This window comes from Oncorhynchus kisutch, linkage group LG14 (genome assembly GCF_002021735.2).
Source record: "Oncorhynchus kisutch isolate 150728-3 linkage group LG14, Okis_V2, whole genome shotgun sequence".
In the NCBI taxonomy this organism is placed as follows: Eukaryota; Metazoa; Chordata; class Actinopteri; order Salmoniformes; family Salmonidae; genus Oncorhynchus; species Oncorhynchus kisutch.
Window position 1 is genome coordinate 13476731 of NC_034187.2, and position 19536 is coordinate 13496266.

A 19536-nucleotide genomic window follows, 5' to 3' on the forward strand; every position below is an offset into this window, starting at 1 on the left:
CCAAAATACCAGCAACAGTGTGTGAAAACCTTGTGAAGACTTACAGAAAACGTTTGACCTCTGTCATTGCCAACAAAGGGTATATAACAAAGTATTGAGATAAACTTTTGTTAAAATACGTATTTTCCACCATAATTTGCAAATAAATTCATTAAAAATCATACAATGTGATTTTTCTGGATTTTTTTTCTCATTTTGTCTGTCATAGTTGAAGTGTACCTATGATGAAAATTACAGGCCTCTCATCTTTTTAAGTGGGAGAACTTGCACAATTGATGGTTGACTAAATACTTTTTTGCCCCACTGTACATACATCAAACATTGTAACTGTACTAACTCTTTCGTATTACTTTTTATTTCATGAAATCCATGGAGCTGTAAAAGTTTCAGCAATGTGCTTCTATGAGAGGTCATCTCCCAACCAGTGGAATGAGCTTATTCAACATCTAAAAAGAGATCAAATAGGATAATAGGATATTGCCTGGTGGATTGATTCTCAATGATGCTGGTATAGAAACCATTTCAATAAAAATATTTTTAAAACAACAATCTGTAAACTGTAAGAGATTAAATAGAATGTGTTAACTGTCTCCCTCGTCATCATCATCCGCCTTGATCACTGGGTTCCCTAAAGAGGAGAGATGGAGACCAAAGCTGTAAGGATTGTTTGACACATCAATAGCAAAAACTACTGAAATAAGCAATGTGAAATGACAGCAGGCTGTTCTATACGGAGCCACACTATTTAAAGATAGGCTCAAAATAATGTACTTTGGATCAGCCCGATAGTAAGTAAGTAGCTTAGGATGACATCAATACAGTCCTAGGAATATAGCATCCTATTAGAGAAAACAAATAGAAGGTGGACAATCTTACCATCTAGTTTCTTCAGCTTGGGCAGCCTCTTGGTGGCCTCATCTAGCCAGTTCCCCTCAGCGGAGTACTTCTCCTCCAGGGGGTTTCCAACAAACACCATGTCCACTAAGGATGGAAGGTCAGCTAGCTTCACGAACTCAGCTGTAATGGAAAACCACAGTTGTAATGGCGACCATCAAACATGTTATCAGAATTGACTTTATTCATGAGGCAGGCATGATAATGAGGATATTACCATTGTAATTACCACTCTAAGGTGGGACATTTTTTCCACCGTCCACAACACAGAAGTGACTGTGCATGCAACCACAAACAGTGTAGTGTAGCTAACATCAAAATCAAATCACATTTTATTAGTCGCGTACACAGTTTAGCAGGTGTTATGGTGGGTGCAGCGAAATGCTTATCTTCCTAGTTCGTATTGATCAATGCAGTAAATATCAACACACACACACACACACACACATACACAATAACCAAAAATGTAAAACAATCACAAATTTAGTACAGCAGGAGATATATAAATAGTACAGTTGAAGTCAGAAGTTTACATACACCTTAGCCAAATACATTTAAACTCAAATTCCTGACATTTAATCAGAGTAAAAAGTCCCTATCTTAGGTTAGTTAGGATCACCACTTTACTTTAAGAATGGGAAATGTCAGAATAATAGGAGAGAAAATGATTTATTTCAGCTTTTATTTCTTTCATCATATTCCCAGTGTGTCAGAAGTTTACATACACTTAATTTGTATTTGGTCGCATTGCCTTTTAAATGCCTGAAGGTACCACGTTCATCTGTACAAACAATAGTACGCAAGTATAAACACCATGGGACACACAGCCGTCATACCGTTCAGGAAGGAGACGCGTTCTGTCTCCTAGAGATGAATGTACTTTGGTGCAAAAAGTGCAAATCAATCCCAGAGCAACAGCAAAGGACCTTGTGAAGATGCTGGTGGAAACGGGTACAAAAGCATCTATAGCCACAGTAAAACAAGTCCTATATCGACATAACCTGAAAGGCTGCTCAGCAAGGAAGAAGCCACTGCTCCAAAACCGGGCATAAAACAGCCAGACTACGGTTTGCAACTGCGCATGGGGACAAAGATTGTCATTTTTGGAGAAATGTCCTCTGGTCTGATGAAACAAAAATATGACTGTTTGGCCACAATGACCATTGGTATGTTTGGAGGACAAAGGGGAGGCTTGCAAGCTGAAGAACACCATCCTACCTGTGAAGCACGGGGTGGCAGGACGAACCAGACTTGTGGAGGTCTACAATTTTTCTTTTGATTTTCCCATGATGTCAAGCAAAGAGGCACTGAGTTTGAAGGTAGGCCTTGAAATACATCCACAGGTACACCTCCAATTGACTGAAATTATGTAAATTAGCCTAACAGAAGCTTCTAAAGCCATGACATAATTTTCTGGAATTTTCCAAGCTGTTTATCTTCTTACGGATCATTGGGACGCTAGCGTCCCATCGACAACATCCGGTGAAATTGCAGAGTGCCAAATTCAAATGACAGAAATCGTAATATTAAACGTTCATGAAAATACAAGCGTAATACATAATTTAAAAGCTTAACTTCTTGTTAATCCAGCCGCGTCGTCAGATTTCAAAAAGGCTTTACAGCGAAAGCACACCATGCGATTATCTGAGGACAGCGCCCCGCACACAAAAGCATTACATACATTTTCCAACCAAGCAGATGTGTCACAAAAGTCCGAAATAGTGATAAACTAAATCACTTACCTTTGAAGATCTTCATCTGGTTGCAATCACAAGGGTCCCAGCTACATAACAAATGGTCCTTTTGTTCGATTAAGTCCTTTTTTAATAAAAAAAAAGTATGTTTCAATGGCGCGCTTGACTCGTTCAAAATGCATACAAAATGAATCCCGTAAGTTACCAATAAACTTCTTCTAAACAAGTCAAACAACGTTCCTAATCAATCCTCAGGTACCCTTTTATATAAATAAACGATCAAATTTAAGACGGAGAATACCGGAGACCATTACCGGAGATAAATAACGAAGTACACGCACTCACCGGAACGCGTTACAAACACTACAGCCAAAATGGGAGCCACTTAGAAGAACTACAAAAAACAAGCCTGAAACTCTTTCTAAAGACTGTTGACATCTAGTGGAAGCCCTAGGAACTGCAATCTGGGAGGACTTCCTTTTATATTCCCATTCCCAGCCATTGTAATCAGAGGTGAGCTGAAAAAAAAGAACAATCTGGATGGATTGTTCTTGGGTTTTTGCCTGCTATATGAGTTCTGTTATACTCACAGACATTATTTTAACAGTTTTGGAAACGTTAGAGTGTGTTATCCAATACTACCAATTACATGCATATCCTAGCTTCTGGGCCTGAGTTACAAGCAGTTAACTTTGGGCACCTCATTCATCCAAACTTCCGAATACTGCCGCCTAGCCCGAAGAAGTTTTAAAGGCACAGTCAACTAAGTGTATGTAAACTTCTGACCCACTGGAATTGTGATACAGTGAATTATAAGTGAAATAATCTGAAATAATCTGATAGTAAACCATTTTTGTCATGCACAAAGTAGATGTCCTAACGACTTGCCAAAACTATAGTTTGTTATCAAGAAATTTGTGGAGTGGTTTAGAAATGAGTTTTAATGACTCCAACCTAAGTGTATGTAAACTTCCGACTTCAACTGTATGTAAACATTATTCAAGTGACCAGTGTTCCATGACTATGTACATAGGGCAACATGGCACACTCTTGGCCCATGGAAATGAAACCATTGCCTACCCCACTCCTTGACCAGGTTGTTAGACATGTAGAGGACCTTGAGCTTCTTCATAACATGAATTCCTTTTAGCTTCTCTATCAGGTTGTAGGAAATCCACAGTTCCTCTAGCGTGTCACCAACAGCCTCCTGCAGACAGTACAAGGTGATTTAATTTCCTAATCCTATGCAAGAACATTCTTGGGCTAAGATTACAACATAGCAACAAGTAATATAGTAGATCACAAAAATGCCATAATCACCAGTCCGTTTAGATTTTTGATGTTGTTCCGCCCTAGTGATAATATCCGTAGGTTTTCTGTGAGATAGAGAAAAGGCACCACGTCTCAGCTTTTTAAATGATTACACATTTTACACCTTCTCTCCGTTTACATTAAAGGCCCTAGTTGAAGTGTTGTTTCCATGAAGACACATCAGTGTGACGCATACTCACTGAGGCCATTCAAGTTGGCAATTTTCTCAATGCAGTTTGTAGACAGGGACAATTTCCTGTTCAGAAGAACACAGTGACAGGAAGTGGAGAATCAACACAGTGATAGGAAGTGGAGAATCAGATTTATAGAAGAAAAGAACAGCAGCATAACATTCTTATAGAGTGTGTGTGTGACCACCCATCTATTGAAATAGGTTTCAGACCAAAGCTGGATAAAGTTTCACAGATGAGAATCAGATTTATGAATGAATAGAGCCCCAGATATTCCTATATTGAATTACCATCCTTGTACTATGAAATTAGGTCTCAGAATTAAGAGGAATAAGGTTTCACTCACTCGCAGTTGATGAGGGTGGAGAGAGAAGCATCCATCTTCTCAATAGGAGGAATCTGACCATACAGCTTCACTGCTTTCGCCTCCCCCACCTTCTCTCCTGCCTTCTCCTCCTGTTGAAATCACACAAGTTCGCCAACTGTTCTCCCTTTTTATGTAGGAGAGAACTAGACTGGTCCAAAATCTGTTTGTGCTGTAATGCCAAATCCTATTGGCAATTACCATGAGAGTTAACAAAACAGCACAAACAGAACTTATCTGGGACCAGGCTAAGAGAGATGCACTTACCCATTTCACAAGGGCTTCTTTTATGGTTGTTGGTTTTGCCTGTGAAACAATAATACAAACTTCTAGTTCAACTGATAAAATCTCAGTCAGTAGTCATGCAAATCCATCAGCTAATCGTGCAGCTATACTGTTGCAGCTATGACCGGCCTTTGCCTTAGATACGTTTACAACAGCGTTATGCCTAGCTTATTTTAATGTAATAAATGCTACCACTGACAAACAGCTGTCAGTTATAGAAGTGAATCATGCACAAATCAATCATTCGGATCCTAGCAAAGCTAACGTAAACAGAACATAGCACCCTAAAGTTAGTTGAGTGTCTTTAGCTAACGTTAATAGCTAACGTTAGGTAGCAAGCTAGCTAACGTTAGCAGTAGCTGTACACACACGAGTTGATCTTCATACTGTCAAGATGTCAAACTGATGCAATATATTAACGTTATGTTACATTCACAAGATCACGGCTGGAGAATGATTGCCATTTCCTAGCAGACAGGTTACGGGAGAGACTACATGGACACAGCTAACGCTTAAACGTAAAAACCTAACACTGACCCTAACCCACATTTTTTTTAGAAATGATGAATCGAAATATCGGTTTAGGCGTCAGGTGTGTCCTTTCAGCCCTTTCCCAGGTTAACATTAACTAACGTCGTTCAGCTAGCTAAAGTTAACGCCTTAGGTGGGGCTGAGACTCGTGCGTCGTTCGTGTTTATGGCAGTAGCTAGCAAACATTTAATAGTACTATAGCTACAACGTTAACCTTGTTTTTTTTTACAAATGTATTTATGCAAAATAATCTTTCAAGATAGCAAGTTACTGATAAACGACATTCACAAAATATTTTATGAGCCAAACAACTGACCATGTTGTCCTCTCCGGTTGCTATGACACAGACTGAAGCTTCACAAGTCACGACGCATGTGCAGGAGCTCGAGCAAACATCTTTCCCACGCCCGATACCTATACCCTCCTCCTCATCTTCTTTTTCTTCTTCTTCTTATTTTTCCTTCTTCTTCTTCTTTGGTATTATGGCGGTCAACAAACAAATGTTATAAGTGCATGCCGCCACCGACTGTATTGGCTGTGTATCATCATACTGTTATGTTAAATCTTTACACTGTAAAAAAATTGTCCTACCAACTAATACTGCACCCACTAAAACCTCACCACTATTCCACGGAGATCGGGCTGCCTACTGAGAATTCGTAGGCGATCGGAAAAAAAACACTGCCTTCCATTCTACTAGCTAACATGCAATCGTTGGGAAATAAAATTGACGACGTACGAGTTAGATTACCAACGGGACATTAAAAACTGTAATATCTTATGCTTCATCATATGTTCACCATATATGCATAGTCACTTTAACCATACCTACATGTACATACTATCTCAAAAAGCCTGACTAACCGGTGTCTGTATATAGCCTTGCTACTGTTTTTTTTCTTCAAATGTCTTTATACTGTTGTTTTAATTCTTTACTAACCTACACACACACCTTTTTTGTGCACTATTGGTTAATGCCTGTAAGTAAGCATTTCACTGTAAGGTCTACGGCGCACGTGACAAATACATTTGGATTTGATTTGATTCATAGAGTCGTGGCTGAACGACAACATTATTAACATACAGCTGGCTGGTTATATGCTGTATCGGCAGGATAGAACAGCGGTGTCTGATAAGACAAGGGGGCAGACTATTTATATTTGTAAACAACAGCAGGTGCGTGATATCTAAGGAAGTCTCAAGGTTTTTCTCGCCTGAGGTAGAGTATCTCATGATAAGCTCTAGACAACACTATCTACCTAGAGAGTTTTCATCTGTATTTTTCATAGCTGTCTACATACCACCACAGACTGATGCTGGCACTAAGACCTCACTCAATGAACTGTATTCCGCAAATGTCACCTTTATTTAACCAGGTAGGCCACAAATGCGACCTGGCCAAGATAAAGCAAAGCAGTGCGACAAAAACAACAACAAAGAGTTACACATGGGATAAACAAATGTACAGTCAATAACACAATATAAAAATCTGTATACAGTGTGTACAAATGAAGTAAGGAGGTAAGTGGCAAAGTAATTACAATTGAGCAATTAACACTGGAGTCATAGATGTGCAGATGAGGATGTGCAAGTAGAAATACTGGTGTGCAATAAGCAAACAGGAAAACGTTCATCCAGAGGCGGCACTCCTAGTGGCCGAGGACTTTAATGCAGGGAAACTTAAATCCATTTTACCAAATTTCTATCAGCATGTTAAATATGCAACCAGAGAGAAAAAAACTCCAGACCACATTTACTCCACACACAGATACGCTTACAAAGCTCTCCCTCGCCCTCCATTTGGAAAATCGAATCATAATTCTATCCTCCTGATTCCTGCTTACAAGCTAATATTAAAGCAGGAAGCACCAGTGACTCGGTCATTAAGAAAGTGGTCAGAAGAAGCAGATGCTAAGCGACAGGACTGTTTTGCTAGCACAGACTAGAATATGTTCTGGGATTCTTCCAATGGCATTGAGGAGTACACCAAATCTGTCATTGGCTTCATCAATAATTGCAACGACGATGTCATCCCCACAGCGACCGTACCTACATACCTCAACCAGAAGCCATGGATTACAGGCAACATCCACACCGAGCTAAAGGCTGGAGCTGCCGCTTTCAAGGAGCTGCAGCTCAAACAGGCAAAGTGTCAATACAGGACTAAGATCGATGCATATTATGCATATTATCTATGCATAGTCACTTTAATAACTCTACCTACATGTACATATTACCACAACTAACCAGTGCCCCTGCACATTGACTCTGTACCCCCTGTATATAGTCTCCCTATTGTTATTTTACTGCTTCTCTTTAACTACTTGTTCCTTTTATTTCTTATTCTTATTCATATTTTTTAAACTGCATTGTTGGTAATGGGCTTCTAGGTAAGCATTCCACTGTAGGGTCTACACATGTTGTATTCGGCACATGTGACTAACACAATTTGATTTGATCTGATCTGATCCTACTCTAGGCCAACAGACAAGGTATTCTCAGTCTCACCATTGCCATCGGGTCTACGTCTCAACAAACAATATTATTTTAACAATACCTCGAACTAAGGTGTTAGGGGAATATTCAGGAGACGAATATCTGATCTTGACAGTGCCATTCTTATGTTTTCACATTATCTCACTTCCTTCCGGTGTCTTACCACACCCCTCCCCCAAAATATACATTTGTGTAAGGACCGACGCCGGAGATGAGAAGCAGGTACTGGGAGTCAACATTTAATAAGGAACAGGCATGAAACAAGACAGGCACAGCGTTCGACAAACAATGCTGAAGCGGGGAACAGATATAAGGGAGGTAATGACAGAGGTGATTGAGTCCAGGTGAGCCCAATAATCGCTGATGCGCGTGACGGGGGAAGGCCGGTGTGTGTAATGATGTTTGCAGGAGTGTGTAATGCTGGGGAACCTGGCGCCCACCAGCGCCAGGGGGGAAGAGCGGGAGCAGGCATGACACATTTGTATCCCATTCTGTTCAGGAGGATATTAGTGGATTCATATGTAACAATGTTGTATTTATTTGGATGGTTTGTTTACTTACTAAACCGGGATAAGCTTTTATATCTTTCATTTTGAACATCAACATTTAAACTGTGAAAATGCATTTTGTCAATACATTGGGCTTGGCCCTCCTATGTTGAACATAATAAACGGCTCTCTATCCACTGGATGTGTACCAAACTCACTAAAAGTGGCAGTAATAAAGCCTCTCTTGAAAAAGCCAAACCTTGACCCAGAAAATATAAAAAACTATCGGCCTATATCGAATCTTCCATTCCTCTCAAAAATTTTAGAGAAGGCTGTTGCGCAGCAACTCACTGCCTTCCTGAAGACAAACAATGTATACGAAATGCTTCAGTCTGGTTTTAGACCCCATCATAGCACTGAGACGGCACTTGTGAAGGTGGTAAATGACATTTTAATGGCATCGGACCGAGGCTCTGCATCTGTCCTCGTGCTCCTAGACCTTAGTGCTGCTTTTGATACCATCGATCACCACATTCTTTTGGAGAGATTGGAAACCCAAATTGGTCTACACGGACATGTTCTGGCCTGGTTTAGATCTTATCTGTCGGAAAGATATCAGTTTGTCTCTGTGAATGGTTTGTCCTCTGACAAATCAACTGTAAATTTCGGTGTTCCTCAAGGTTCCGTTTTAGGACCACTATTGTTTTCACTATATATTTTACCTCTTGGGGATGTTATTCGAAAACATAATGTAAACTTTCACTGCTATGCGGATGACACACAGCTGTACATTTCAATGAAACATGGTGAAGCCCCAAAATTGCCCTCGCTAGAAGCATGTGTTTCAGACATAAGGAAGTGGATGGCTGCAAACTTTCTACTATTAAACTCGGACAAAACAGAGATGCTTGTTCTAGGTCCCAAGAAACAAAGAGATCTTCTGTTGAATCTGACAATTAATCTTAATGGTTGTACAGTCGTCTCAAATAAAACTGTGAAGGACCTCGGCGTTACTCTGGACCCTGATCTCTCTTTTGAAGAACATTTCAAGACCATTTCGAGGACAGCTTTTTTCCATCTACGTAACATTGCAAAAATCAGAAACTTTCTGTCCAAAAATGATGCAGAAAAATTAATCCATGCTTTTGTCACTTCTAGGTTAGACTACTGCAATGCTCTATTTTCCGGCTACCCGGATAAAGCACTAAATAAACTTCAGTTAGTGCTAAATACGGCTGCTAGAATCCTGACTAGAACCAAAAAATTTGATCATATTACTCCAGTGCTAGCCTCTCTACACTGGCTTCCTGTCAAAGCAAGGGCTGATTTCAAGGTCTTACTGCTAACCTACAAAGCATTACATGGGCTTGCTCCTACCTATCTCTCTGATTTGGTCCTGCCGTACATACCTACACGTACGCTACGGTCACAAGACGCAGGCCTCCTAATTGTCCCTAGAATTTCTAAGCAAACAGCTGGAGGCAGGGCTTTCTCCTTTCTCCTGTCTCAGCCTCCAGTATTTATGCTGCAGTAGTTTATGTGTCGGGGGGCTGGGGTCAGTTTGTTATATCTGGAGTACTTCTCCTGTCCTATTCGGTGTCCTGTGTGAATCTAAGTGTGCGTTCTCTAATTCTCTCCTTCTCTCTTTCTTTCTCTCTCTCGGAGGACCTGAGCCCTAGGACCATGCCCCAGGACTACCTGACATGATGACTCCTTGCTGTCCCCAGTCCACCTGGCCATGCTGCTGCTCCAGTTTCAACTTCCACCTGACTGTGCTGCTGCTCTAGTTTCAACTGTTCTGCCTTATTATTATTCGACCATGCTGGTCATTTATGAACATTTGAACATCTTGGCCATGTTCTGTTATAATCTCCACCCGGCACAGCCAGAAGAGGACTGGCCACCCCACATAGCCTGGTTCCTCTCTAGGTTTCTTCCTAGGTATTGGCCTTTCTAGGGAGTTTTTCCTAGCCACCGTGCTTCTACACCTGCATTGCTTGCTGTTTGGGGTTTTAGGCTGGGTTTCTGTACAGCACTTTGAGATATCAGCTGATGTACGAAGGGCTATATAAATAAATTTGATTTGATTTGATTTGATTGGCCATTCACTTAAAACATTATTATTATTACATTTTAAATGTCATGCACTATGACAACTTGCAGGAAAAGTTTGAAACCCTGGCCTCTCAACAATGGCTGTATTACAACGTTATTACCACTGGATGGAACTAGCACAACAGTGTTGGTTTATGAAAACAAGACCACTTTCTGTGGCTATGCTATCTAGTGTATACTAGAGTAACAGGTCTATAGGTTATTTGGCTAGCTTCTTCCAGGTGTACATTTGCCAAACAGTCAAGGTTGTTTTACAAAAACTGCATTATTGGCAAGCATAGAACATTGAGCATTTCTAATTTACCAGGGTTTATGACTATATGGCTGCGGTTCAGGGCCCATATTAAAGAAGTGTCTCAGAGTAGTAGTGTCTGGTCTAAGATTGGATCCTCCCTATTCATGTAGTCTTATTCATTATGATTTGAAAGGCAAAACTGATCCTATACCAATACTCCTAGTAATCTGGTGTACTTTATGAATACAGGCACAGTGTGCTTCTGTTAGAAATGTTATCTTAGGGCAGGTATTAGGGAAATGAGTCTGTCCAAATGATTTGCATATCATAAAGGGACTATAACATAATGGTTGTTTGGACAGTGTCAGCTTAATGTCAGGGAAATGTTCGTTAGCCAATAAAGCGTCTGTTTCCTGGACAGTATGCTAAACAGATGCCATGACATGATATACACCCACCTGCCACCGACTCTTTCTAAGTCTGGGATAAAATCCACTTTTATAGCTTGTGAAATAGCCTAGTCCTAGTCCTACTCCTGTATACCTGACCACACTTAGTTTTTTTTTTTAAAGGGGACCCTAAAAAGGGTTCATCGGCTGCAGTAGTAGAACAGTAGAAGAGTTTTGGGTTCCATGTAGAACCCTTTCCACAGAAATTGAATTTTATGATTGCACACTATCTTCAGATTTTTCAGAGCCTCGCAAATAAATATAATTAAGACACCTGCTTGTTGAGCTGTTCAATTTGAGCTGTTCAATTTCAACGTATATTCTGGTAATACCAAATAGCCTCATATAAAAAGGGTAGAACACAATAAAGTTCAAAAGGTTCCGATTTTTAAAATGACGACGCATCATTGTCGCCTAGTCCAGAAGACTGGATGGAGTGTGGGCAGATCGAACCGGTCATTGAATTGACGCAAGCATGCGCAATGGGGCTCTGTGGCAATTCGAGTCTCCTCATTAGAAGCCAAGCATAGCGGAGTGACTACTCGTCAGGCGCGCAGCAGTCCTGCTCCTACCCAGTTCCTGTTTCCGCCTTCTGTCTTCAGACAGTTTACAACTCAAAGCATCATGTTCAGGCAGAATATAGACCTTGAAGAAATGCAAGCTCAATGAGATAAAGCCAGGTAAGCCAATTTCTTATACATTGTGTTGCAGACAATAGGAATTGGTGTCTGCGCCGTCTCCCTTCTCCCTCCATCCCTGGCCTGTTGCTATTTGCGTGCTTCGACCGCAGCCGAAAGGTAACAAAATAGCGGACACGGATTTACACTAACGAGTTGTCGGACAAGGTTCGGTTAGAATTCGCATCTTCCTTATGAAAGTCATTCATGCACAGGAAGTTTTCGGAGAGTAATTCGTTCAGTTTTGCTACATTGTGCATATAATGGTTATGTTAATTAACATTTGATTAGGTATGAGAAATACAATTCAATCACCATCCAGGGACAATGAACTGCGACGTTTCTCCATCTTACGTCTTTAAATGAATAATGCTGTATTGACATAAGACGCTCACATTTACCAAGAATGACAAGTATATTGTGACGCTTTCTTATAAACAAACGAAATGCTTATGTTTTGTGTGGCTATATTGGACCGTTATTTTGTGAAGTCAGCCTGCATCGGCCGCTGCCTCCTTGTCCGTCTTGCTGGGTCGAATCAAAGCAGATCGTGAGCCACCCCGCTATTTTTTAGACATTGGTTGAAACCGATGAAAAGTAGCCTAACCTACCTCTTTTTGGGAAACGCATTCAGTTGTGTTTGTGCTGTTGATCCACCATAGACTATAGTTGAGTAAAACGCATATAATGTTGATGTTGCTATTTGTTATTAGTAGGTCATAAATCAGAACGTTAACTGATACACAAACACACACATGCTCGCACGTACACGCACGCACACAAACACACACACAAACACATTCTGTTCTTAGTGGTTTTGTTGTCATAGCTGGTGGCTGAGAATGTTTCTCCCATACTATGTTCATTGTTTACATTTTGTTTTGGACCCAACTCAGTAATCATGCTGTGCTCTACTACATGATTATTTCATTTCACATGGTTTCATTCCCTGACCGCTGTGTTATTACCACATACCACAGTAGGACTTGTAGTAAAATAGATGGATACGCCTATAGGTCTATTTACATGTGCACATCTAACAGACTTAACCTTTGAACTCAATGAAACCCCTGTGGTCAGTTATGATCAACTGGCTCACAGCTGGTGGATCTGAAATAGGATATCTTGAGATGTAAACATGCAATTAGGGACTGGAGCCCAGCCAACTTGCCTGGTCCATCTGTGGGATAGTAGCCATCGAATGACTCTTCAATCTGGACACATTACTGTGTGAGTGGTATGCCCATAATAAAGTAGTATTAGGCCTTTAATGTAGGCTAGTATTAGGCCTTTATTGTAGGCTGGTACTAGGCCTTTAATATAGGATAGTACTAGGCCTTTAATATAGGCTAGTATTAGGCCTTTATTATAGGCTAGTGTAATGCATTTAATGCTAGAATTCTGACCATTTCATATCTTTGATGTGCTTCAGAATTGAGAAATGATAGCATTTCACAGCTTAATTTGTCTCAGAGAATTGAGATGATATTCTGCTAAATCAAATGTCCCGCTTTGCCAAGCGTACCACAATAATGATCTATGTAATGTGAATGTCTCGTTCTGTCCTCTGTTTGGGGTGATTGCACAACGTTTCATTATATTAACAAGGCCTTTGTATGCACAATTGCCAATTCATAAATCTTTAATTTCCTGTAACTATTCACTCTACCCCGTTACAGACAGATATTAATTAAGTAAACCACAATGATGACAGAGGCTACACCCCATTCTGATTCTGATTTTTTTCACATTTTTGTTTTTTTCAATCATCTGACAGATTCAAGTCACAGGAAAGAGAGAGGGTGTGAATGGTTGAGAGAAAACAGTGTGGTCATTTTACCTTATTTGAATTCTTCCCAGGATGTATAGTGGATATCCTGGACACTATAGTAATGGTTACACTTGAAAGCACCTGGCCTACCACATGACCAGTTTAATTTGTCTCATAGGCAACAGAAGACTGAATAAGACCCTGCTTGTCATGCTCGTTTTATACTAATCATATTTCACATGTATTACATGGTTCAAAACTGACCCAGGTTGTCCTTGTTGAAAATGCTTGATTGTGAAGGGAGTGACCAACAGCAACTTAGACCTTGGACTGGCTGTCAAGTATGGCTAACAGTAACAACACACTTGATGTATGTGATCTGCTGCTACCCAACTCATGCAGGAAGTTAATATTGTGCTTTGTTGAAGTAGCAACTGCCCATTGTGACCACACTAGAAAAGCTTTTATGTTATTGAGATTTGGGATCATTTCCTTTCAAACTCTACACTTGATCATGCCCTCTAAATGAAAAGCCATTTCCACTTGCCTGTATTTGTATAGTGACTGCACGTTACTGCAAATTACTAACATGTATATAGGGGTAGGCTATATGATAGATAGATAGATAGATAGATGTGAATTTTAATTTTAAGTCATTTTTCAAATGTGTTTTTAACTAATACAAACATCACCATGTGAAGATATTTGTAAATGTGTTCTATGTACAGTACCAGTCAAAGGTTTGGACACACCTACTCATAATAGAATAATAGTGAAGACATCAAAACTATGAAATAACACATATTTGAGATTCTTCAATGTAGCCAACCTTTGCCTTGATGACAGCTTTGCACTCTCTTGGTATTCTCTCAATCAGCTTCATGAGGTCGTCACCTGGAATGCATTTCAATTAACAGGGTTGCCTTGTTTTTTGTTGTTGTTTTTTTTAACCTTTATTTAACCAGGCAAGTCAGTTAAAAATAAATTCTTATTTTCAATGATGGCCTAGGAACAGTGGGTTAACTGCCTGTTCAGGGGCAAAACGACAGATTTGTCGTCTCAACATCTCAACATCAACTGTTCAGAGGAGACAACATGAATCAGGCCTTCATGGTCAAATTGCTGCAAAGAAACCACTACTAAAGGACACCAATATGAAGAAGAGACTTGCTTGGGCCAAGAAACACAAGCAATGGACATTAAACCAGTGGAAATCTGTCCTTTGGTCTGATGAGTCCAAATTGTAGATTTTTGGTTCCAACCGCCCTGTCTTTGTGAGACGCAGAGTAGGTGAACAGATTATCTCCACATGTGTGGTTCCCACTGTGAAGCATGGAGGAGGAGGTGTGATGGTGTGGGGGTGCTTTGCGGGTGATACTTCAGGTGATTTATTTAGAATTCAAGGCACACTTAACCACCAAAACTACCACAGAATTCTGCAGTGATATCACTTGTTTTTCAACAGGACAATGACCCAAAATACACCTCCAGGCTGTGTAAGGGCTATTTGACCAAGGAGAGTGCTGCATCAGATGACCTGGCCTCTACAATCACCCAACCTCAACCCAATTGAGATGAGTTGGACATCAGAATGAAGGAAAGCAGCCAACAAGTGCTCAGCATATGTAGGAACTCCTTCACGACTGTTGGAAAAGCATTCCTCATGAAGCTGAGAGAATGCCAAGAGAGAGAATGCCAAGAGTGTGCAAATGGAAGGCCAAGAGATAATGCCAAGAATGTGCAAAGCTGTTATCAAGGCAAAGGGTGGCTACTTTGAAGAAAAATATATATAAAATATATTTAGATTTGTTTAGCACTTTTTGCTTACTACATGATTCCATGTGTTATTTCATAGTTTTGATGTCTTCACTATTATTCTACAATGTAGAAAATAGTACAATAACGAAAACCCCTTGAATGTGTAGGTGTGTCCAAACATTTGACTGGTACTGTATATATTATAGGTACTTTGTTTTATTATTTGTATTAGTAGTTGTAGCAGTAGTTTTTATTAGTTGTAGCAGTAGTTTTTATTAGTTATAGCAGTAGTTTTTATTAGTTATAGCAGTAGTTTTATTATTTGTAGCAGTAGTTGTAGCAGTAGTTTTTATTAGTTGTGTTAGTAGTTGTAGCAGTAGTTTTTATTAGTTGTGTTAGTAGTTGTAGTTTTTATTAGTTGTGTTAGTAGTTGTAGCAGTAGTTTTTATTAGTTGTGTTAGTAGTTGTAGCAGTAGTTTTTATTAGTTGTATTAGTAGTTGTAGCAGTAGTTTTTATTAGTTGTGTTAGTAGTTGTAGCAGTAGTTTTATTATTTGTATTAGTAGTTGTAGCAGTAGTTTTTATTAGTTGTGTTAGTAGTTGTAGCAGTAGTTTTTATTAGTTGTATTAGTAGTTGTAGCAGTAGGTTTTATTAGTTGTATTAGTAGTTGTAGCAGTAGTTTTATTATTTGTAGCAGTAGTTGTAGCAGTAGTTTTTATTAGTTGTAGCAGTAGTTTTTATTAGTTATAGCAGTAGTTTTATTATTTGTAGCAGTAGTTGTAGCAGTAGTTTTTATTAGTTGTGTTAGTAGTTGTAGCAGTAGTTTTTATTAGTTGTATTAGTAGTTGTAGCAGTAGTTTTTATTAGTTGTATTAGTAGTTGTAGCAGTAGTTTTTATTAGTTGTATTAGTAGTTGTAGCAGTAGTTTTTATTAGTTGTATTAGTAGTTGTAGCAGTAGTTTTTATTAGTTGTAGCAGTAGTTTTATTAGTTGTATTAGTAGTTGTAGCAGTAGTTATAGGCCTATTAGTAGTTGTACAATAACTTTTTTATGCTGTTAATGTAAGTAAAAAAAATATATATATATATTATTTCATTGTTATTATTGTTAGACGGTAGTTGCCATATTTTTCTTGTTACTAATTATTTTTGTTGTTTTATTATAAAATAATATACTTTTGGACTCTCTTGAAAACGAGTCGGTGCATCAAGAGATATCATCCGGCAACATTTCAAATAAATAACTTTAATGATGTGGTCCATTGAAAGATTGTTCTACCTGTCACTCCACCCAGGGGCAGACTGGTATCTGGCATTTCGGTCCATTTTTAGCCTAGTGGGACTGTCTAACTTGTTTTTATTTGGCGCAAAATTAGAATTATCTGGCTAATAATGAAAGGGAAAGGGCATTCAGTTGTACAACTGAATGCATTCAACTGAAATGTGTCTTCCACATTTAACCCAACCCCTCTGAATAATGAGGGCTTCAAGGAAAAATGGCCGGTGTGCTAGAAATGCCAGGGCCGATTATTGGTCCCAGTCCACCCCTGATCTCCACACCTTCTCAGCAGTCAGCACAATAGCATCAGATACCTTGAGTGTCAGAAGGACTACCTGGCAACAACCTGTAACACCTACACATAGTGTCAGTAAATGATGGGTGTGGTCATTAGTCAGTCAATCAACCACCTCTCCTAATGAAGAACAGAACAGGGTCTCTCTCCCTATGGGCAGCTTGGTTACAGGACATAGTTTCCCTCCCTATGGACCTATAGACAATATGATATACACAGTGCCTTCAGAAAGTATTCATACCCCTTGACTTATTCCACATTTTGTTGTGCCTGTTGTGCCTGAATTTAAAATGGATATATCTACACACAATACTCTGATAATGACAAAGTGAAAACATGTTTTTAGAAGTGTTTGTAAATGTATTGAAAATTAAATACATAAATATCAAAATTACATTACTAATTAATATCTAATTAATTACAATATCTAAGTATACACACTACTGAGTCAATACTTTGTAGAAGCACCTTTGCAGCAATTACAGCTGTGAGTCTTTCTGGGTAAGTCTCTAAGAGCTTTCCACACCTGGATTGTGCAACATTTGCTAATTATTATTTTCAAAATTCTGTCAAAATGACTGTTGGTCATTGATAGACAGTCATTTACAGATCTTGCCATAGATTTTCAAGCAGATTTAGGGTAAAACTGTAACTCGGCCACTCAGGAACATTCACTGTCTTCTTGGTAAGCAACTCCAGTGTAGATTTGGTTGTAGGTTATTGTCCTGCTGAAAGGTGAATTTGTTTCGCAGTGTCTGGTGGAAAGCAGACTAAACCAGGTTTTCCTCTAGGATTTTGCCCATCCATTCATTTTTATCCTGAAAAACTCCCCAGTCCTTAACAATTATAAGCATACCCATAACATGATGCAGCCACCACTATGCTTGAAAATATGAGTGGGACTCAGTAATGTGTTGTATTGGATTTGCCCGAAACATAACACTTTGTATTGCCTCATTCTTTTGAAGTATTAATTTAGTGCCTTACTGCAAACAAGATGCATGTTTTGGAATATTTGTATTCTGTACAGGCTTCATTCCTTTCACACTGTCAATTAGGTTGGTATTGTGGAGTAACTATAATGTTGTTCATCCATCATCAGTTTTCTCCTATCACAGCCATTTAACTCTGTATCTGTTTTAAAGTCACCACTGGCCTCATTGTTAAATCCCTGAGCGGTCTCCGTCCTCTCTGGCAACTGAGTTAGGAAGGATGCCTGTATCTTTGTAGTGACTGGGTGTTGATACACCATCCAAAGTGTAATGAATAACTTCACCATGCTCAAAGGAATATTCAATGTCTGCTTTTTATATATATATATACCCATCTACCAATAGATGCCCTCTTTGCGAGGCATTGGAAAACCTCCCTGGTCTTTGAGGTTGAATATGTGTTTGAAATTCACTGCTCACCTGAGGGACATTACAGATAGGTGTATGTTTGGAGCACAGAGATAAGGTACTCAAGACATTTCAGCTTTTAATTTGAATTCATTTGTACATAGTTCGAAAAACACAATTCCACTTTAATGTTATAATTCCACTTTAATGTTATTGTGTGTAGGCCAGTGACAAAACTTTTTTTTTTGAAGGCACTGTATAAAGTCAAGGTGTTATTTTCCCTTAAGAGTTTCAGGATTATGGAAAAAAGCTAATGTATGGTCCGTACTCCCCACGCCACCTCCTTGAGCTTTTGTAACCCTATGACTCATATCTGCCACAGACAGGTAGAGACATAATAGCATAGAATAGATGATGGGCCATCTCCAAGTATTTAATCATAACTCTGTCTGTTTGCATCATCCTGGGCTTGGGTTGATTAAACCTTGGTTTCCGGGATAATTTATATGCGACCACCTGTGTGCCCCACCTGTATAAAGTGTGTAATCTGTATAAAGTGTATAATCTGTATAAAGTGTGTAATCTGTATAAAGTGTGTAATCTGTATAAAGTGTGTAATCTGTATAAAGTGTATAATCTGTATAAAGTGTGTAATCTGTATAAAGTGTGTAATCTGTATAAAGTGTATAATCTGTATAAAGTGTATAATCTGTATAAAGTGTTTAGTCTGTATGAAGTGTATAATCTGTATAAAGTGTTTAGTCTGTATAAAAGTGTTTATTTTCTATAAAATGTATAATCTGTATGAAGTTTAAAATCAGTTTTGGGGTCGAAAATTAATACAGTTTCATATATGGGATATTATCTTTGACGATATATCGTATAGTATCATTTTGACAATAGTGCAATGTTATTTTTGCACTAGTTGGGTGTACCAGCACCTAAACTCCAGTATTTTTCCTTCATAGTTTATTTTCCATATTTTTAAATAGGGAGCCCTTTTATTTGCATGACTGATCAAAACTCATTTTCTCATGGCTCTCTCTCAGACATATGGTGAGCAAAATGTTTGGAACACCGAATTGCAATACAATCAGAGTATCGAATCGCAATATATATAGAATCATGACAATCACAATACAATCACAATACATATTGTATCGGCACCAAAGTATCGTAATAATATCATATTGTGAGGTCCCTGGCAATTCCCAGCCCTAATGTATAAGGTGTCTGTAGTATAGCCGCAAGGCTGGAACCTTGATAATAAATAGTCTCCTTTATATTCCAATGTCCCTGTTTGTTTCCCATAGTATATACAGATGCACTAGGCCTAGAGTAAATATATGCATTCTGGCACTGCT

General features: G+C 39.0%; 2 protein-coding genes across 5 annotated transcripts in view; one reads left to right on the top strand and one right to left on the bottom strand.

The window, feature by feature from the left end:
- Positions 1–233: 233 nt before the first annotated feature.
- On the bottom strand, positions 234–5719 carry dnal1 (dynein, axonemal, light chain 1). The gene is made up of 8 exons (XM_020499871.2): positions 5587–5719; positions 4722–4760; positions 4437–4546; positions 4100–4155; positions 3909–3964; positions 3669–3795; positions 877–1017; positions 234–628 (listed from the first exon to the last, which is right to left on the bottom strand). The coding sequence occupies exons 1-8, from the start codon at positions 5587–5589 to the stop codon at positions 582–584; spliced, it is 579 nt and encodes a 192-aa protein (XP_020355460.1). The 5' UTR covers positions 5590–5719; the 3' UTR covers positions 234–581.
- A 5864-nt stretch (positions 5720–11583) lies between these two features.
- fut8a (fucosyltransferase 8a (alpha (1,6) fucosyltransferase)) overlaps positions 11584–19536 on the top strand; it is a 164329-nt gene continuing 156376 nt past the window's right edge. For all 4 annotated transcript variants that reach the window (XM_031787870.1, XM_031787871.1, XM_031787868.1 and 1 more), the window contains exon 1: positions 11584–11733. The gene's annotated coding sequence lies outside the window, so the exon portion shown is untranslated. The remainder of the gene's footprint in view (positions 11734–19536) is intronic.

Bases quoted from the DNA above. Each gene is read 5' to 3' on its own strand.
- dnal1 (XM_020499871.2), bottom strand. The intron at 4,547-4,721 runs GTAAGTGCATCT...TGATTTCAACAG, and splicing joins AAGAAGCCCTTGTGAAATGG to GAGGAGAAGGCAGGAGAGAA. The intron at 1,018-3,668 runs GTAGGCAATGGT...TTTCCATTACAG, and splicing joins CAACCTGGTCAAGGAGTGGG to CTGAGTTCGTGAAGCTAGCT.